This window comes from Esox lucius, chromosome 18, assembly GCF_011004845.1.
Source record: "Esox lucius isolate fEsoLuc1 chromosome 18, fEsoLuc1.pri, whole genome shotgun sequence".
Classification (NCBI taxonomy): domain Eukaryota; kingdom Metazoa; phylum Chordata; class Actinopteri; order Esociformes; family Esocidae; genus Esox; species Esox lucius.
The window spans coordinates 11890406-11895451 of record NC_047586.1 but is presented as its reverse complement, the minus strand read 5'-3'; the positions used below and the strand labels follow the sequence as shown (position 1 = coordinate 11895451).

The 5046-nt window shown below is 38.1% G+C and overlaps 1 protein-coding gene across 1 annotated transcript; it reads left to right on the top strand.

Moving 5' to 3' along the window:
- Positions 1 to 269: 269 nt before the first annotated feature.
- cited2 (Cbp/p300-interacting transactivator, with Glu/Asp-rich carboxy-terminal domain, 2) lies at positions 270 to 1838 on the top strand. Its single transcript, XM_010882581.4, has 2 exons — positions 270 to 436; positions 790 to 1838. The coding sequence occupies exon 2, from the start codon at positions 798 to 800 to the stop codon at positions 1527 to 1529; it is 732 nt and encodes a 243-aa protein (XP_010880883.2). The 5' UTR covers positions 270 to 436; positions 790 to 797; the 3' UTR covers positions 1530 to 1838.
- Positions 1839 to 5046: the final 3208 nt, after the last annotated feature.

Sequence of the window (5046 nt, the reverse complement as noted above, 5' to 3'; positions counted from 1 at the left end):
CATAAATATTGTAGACTTAATTAATTAAAAATATAATTGTCATTAGTTATGGAAAGTTTATTGAACAGCTTCTATGCACGTTGAGGAATAGAAATACTGTAAACTATGTGCCTCGGTGTTGCTGCTCTGGACGCGAAAGGAGATTGGTGTGAAGCATCTGCTCCACGTTTCGCGCGATCCTGAATCCAGACTTTAGTCTGCTCATATTCAAGCCTTTGCTCGCTCCGCCCCTGACTAGTTGTATATCAGCACTAGCCGAGAGCGCTTGAAACAGTTTTTTGTTGCGTTTTTTTGTCTGAGGTTGAAAGTACACTATCTTAGGTTCAGAATGCACAACGTTCATTGATTTGGGACTACAGATTGCATAAACTGGACTGATACTTTTACACGGGTTGTGCTGAAAGCGGAGCCATATCCAAGGGATCCAGTCAGATAGGTAAAGAGCAAGTTTTGTGTGTAGAGAACAGACAAGGAGTGACCTGCGGAAATTGATACACTGAAAGAGAAAGTAATTACAATGTTACGGAGACAAGACAAAACCTTGCAGCTAATAACCATCCTAACTACAATATGCAGTAATATTTTATACATCTAATATTTGTGTTTTGCATGTATTCATGCTTCTAAATACTTTTTAATAGAATAATTTGAATTGAATGCTTTAACCTTTTAATAATCGACTTGGTGATAATCGTAGCAACTTCAATTGTGCGTAAATTATTATTACCCGAAGGGTTCTGTGCTTTTCAGTCGATACCAACTGAATTTTTGCTTTTTCATTTTTGACAGCTTGGGGAATGGTAGACCGCATGATGGCAATGAACCCTGGACGATTTCCTGAAGCTGTGAATGGTCTCCACCATCACCACCCAGCGCGCAGAATGGGCATTGGACAGTTCTCGAACCCACTACACCACCAGCAGCAGCAGCAGCAGCAACAACAACAGCAGCATGGCTACCCTACCGGTATAATGGGAGATCATTTGCATTACGCAGGAGGCAATGTATCCGCTAACCACGGAATTCGGCATTCTCTGGGGTCTGGGAATGTAAATGTTAACGCTGGACACACAAACGGAAACATGCCTCCCGGTACGCGCTACAGCTCTCAATTTGTTGGACCCACCGCTACCGTCCCCACTCAAGGACAGCTCGCGGCAAGCATGCAGTTACAGAAGCTCAACACGCAGTACTACAGCCACCATACACACCCCTCCCATCATCATTATATGCATGAGTTGCATCCTGCGAACCATCAAGTTAACAGCACAGGACAACAGTTCAGAGACAGCAACGTGAAACACGGCACATCCAGTTTGCCTCTACAGGCGCACCATTTGCCTGCAGCAATACTGCCCCCCAACGTCATTGACACGGACTTTATTGATGAGGAGGTCTTGATGTCTCTGGTCATTGAGATGGGGCTGGACCGAATAAAGGAACTACCTGAGCTGTGGTTAGGACAAAACGAGTTTGATTTCATGACAGACTTTGTATGTAAGCAACAGCCAAGCCGAGTGAGTTGTTAAATCTCACAACGTGAACTTTCACAGTGATCCACTCAAACTTTAAAGCAGTCCTTTATCTGCAATATACCAATGGAGAACCATTCAAAAATGTAGGCTACACAACTGTATGATAAATTCCTTGAATATGTCGGGATAGTAGGCTCACAGCACTGCAGAAGTGATGGCAATTATTTTCATGTAGGAATGCGCTACAGTCTCAATTGAGTCTTAGATGGACAAATCTTAAAATTCATGCTATGCATCATTACCTAATTTAACAGAACATCAAGAAGACATGTAGAGGAATAGAGCTGTCTGTTTTTTATGAAAGAAAAATACAGATTAACAACAGTATGCTTAGTATATTTTCAAAGATTTTGGTTGACAGGAAATGTCATCATGAATTGCAAATTAACCATATTTTAAAGTATCCACGTGGTAAGAAACATGCTTATAGACAAGTACTGCATAATTGTTCACTGCAATACTATACTGTACAATTCTGTGGCCATATATCTGGGATGTGAAATTATTTGTCGTGGAAGAAAACATATTAGATTTTTTTTATTTCCTCCTCCACTGCACATTTATTTACATTGCTTGTATCATAGACAGGATGCAGTGTAAGTTGATTTGGTTTTCTCGGTTACTGTATGGTTATTTGTAGGAATGGAATTTGTTTGTCTTTACAGAGATGTGGTGATCCTTCAAGAACAGAGGGAGTGGTGTGTTGAGGTGTGGGTATTTTCCACATACTTAAATGGGAACAATGTCTGGTAGAACTAGAGAAAAAAACCTTGCCTTTGGAAAAACGATACTTCTTGCTTGAATACCCAGCCCTCTCCCTCTGCTTTCATGTGTGGACAATAAACAGTGTGGAATGTTGTCAAGGTAGAGAGTATAATTTCGCAGGATGTTTTCTTCCTCATCAGTTCTCAGAATTGACACCACTGTGCTTATTTAGTGTATACGATACATGGCAATACTACTGTGTTAAAGCGTTCTAGAAAAGTTTGACAGTATTTTTGTAAAAAGAAAATTAGAAGAAAATTGTTAATTTATTCTATTTTAATTTGCAAACATGAATAAAGCATCTGAAGTGCATTAACTGAAGAGAATATGGTGTCATTTTGGATTTGGGCAACAGTTGTAACAGTGTGTTTTTAATTAGTGGTGTTTGTTGTTGCATGCTTTTGCCTAGTTGCAGGCAAAAGTAGCCTTTTACATTGAAACTCCAGTATGGTTTACATAGTTCTAAAGTCGTAGTAAATTTTGTGAGGAAGTGATACTGGTGAGACTTACTGATGATGCATAATTAGTAAGCCTCATAATTAATCTCTGTTTTTCCTCAACTACTTTGATAAGGCATCGCTTTGAATGCAGATTGCGAAAGGCATGTTTTGCAAGTCAAGCCGGTTAATAATAAGTAGAGTGACTGATTTAACTGTAAATTAGACAGCTAAAGAAATAGAACACTTCCTTTTACACTGAACTAGGAATTTTTATGTAGACCATTCAGCCCATGATAGTACTGAGAGAGAGAGCCAGAAAGAGAAGTGAAACAAACACCAAAAATAAGTTCTCAATGAGTGAACATTTATAATGCTGAAGGCACTTGACTTTTTGCATGCTAATGTTCAGCATGCTAATGTGTTGAGCCCACAGTCTGAGGAGGCCTGAACCTTTTCTCAGGAAATATATGTATCTATTACAGGGAGTTAATTTAGAGAATTTTAAACAGGGCTTAAATAAATAATTGAGACTAATAAAAAGTGCAGGAAGATGCATCCCATGAGAGATTTTCACTAAATATTGAAGTGGAGAGACTCAGAGGCATACTACCCTGTATTGTCCTTGTGTGTTTCTCCCATCTTCAAATCATTCATCCAATTTTAATAATGTGGAGAGGATTAGAGTCGCAGAAAAAAGACACATTTAATTGCTAGCAATGAAATATTCTGAAGATCTGAACAGTTAGCAGTAAATTGAAAATATTTCCAGAAATTGGTGTCCTGGACTTGAGAAAGCAAGTGCACAGTAGCCTGTCTTCGTGAAGTGTACTGTGTGAACCCCTTGAATGATATAAATTTTACTCAGACAAAATTAAATGCCTCCTTGGCTCCCAAATGAATAAGAAATACAGTGTTTGACTGAGAAGGATGTTAAAAATAATATTTCCATAAACATTCAATATTTACCTCAACATACCTCAGCTTCAGCCCAACCATGATTCTTAGGATAGACACTGAAGGGTCTTAGGGACAGTTGGCAGGACGTGTTACAGGGAAGAGGAGTTTCCTTGTGCCAAAAACCATATCTTCTGCTCTGTTGGTCAGTCTGTGCAGTTAACATCTTGTAAGTGTGTAAACAAGCCCTGATGTGTATGTTTACAGTGCCCAGAAGACAGAACAGCATTTCCTGTTTAAAAAAAGTAAAAAAGTTTTTTTGTTGATTCATTGTGAAAAACTTGATTCCAACCTTTTAAAGACAACATCTATAATTGCAACACCATGTTTGGAAGCTGACAACTTAAGATTTCAAATGTTTGACCACTTTGTTACAAAGACCAATATGTAAATCAAATTACAACGTGTTCGTGTTCATCAATGTTATGTACTCAGTAAGTAAGAAAAGGTATGACTTGAAAATGTATGGGAAATTCATTACAAATTAGGAGATGATTGGGGAAGGGGGGAAATAAATCAAGTTTAAGGCGTAGACATCAACAGAGACAAAATGCAACATGGATACAAAAGTGCAACCCAGAGGGTTCTGCACTGTCCAACATTATCTTGCACTTTGGGATGGAAAGAAGAAGGGTTACAGAACATCTCTCACAGTAATATGGCTCTAGCTACTTTTTTCTTCATATTTTCATATCAAATTCATTGTGAACCAAGACACTCCTACTGTAACACTCCGAAGAATCTGAACATGTCATAAAACAGCTATGTCAGAGAGACACGATGTCAGGGAAGTCTTACAAAACAGCCTTACATGTGTATTTTGAATGTATAACTCTACACCATTATGTCTTAAAAAGAGAACATAAAGCTTGACACTTGTCACACATGGGAGTGGTTTAAGGGAATATGCTATGGGTCTTGGAGTAGGGTACACTATGTAAAGATTTTATTAGACAGTGTTGAAAGTTGATTGAGCATGTATGAATGCCTTCCAAGTGACCCTCCAAAGCGGCATAAGTATTTCAGAGATAGTTTTTACTCCCATTTTACTTTGGAAGATTCTGTAGAGGATGGGTTGACTGATTGAAATACATCAAATAGATGCAATAAAACATATTTTAGAAATTCTAGCACTTTAAGTGTTACATTTTGCAAGCTCCCTAAATGAATGCAATCTATGATAAGAGATGGGCTCTCCTCGATGCAGTACGGGCTGTGCACTTGCCAATAAGAGTTTGTGAAAAGTAGTAGTTGTAATTATATACATGCTGTGTTTACAAAAACATTCTATTAAATGAAATAATATCAATATTCTATATTAATTGCATACTAATCAATATTGGTATTTAATG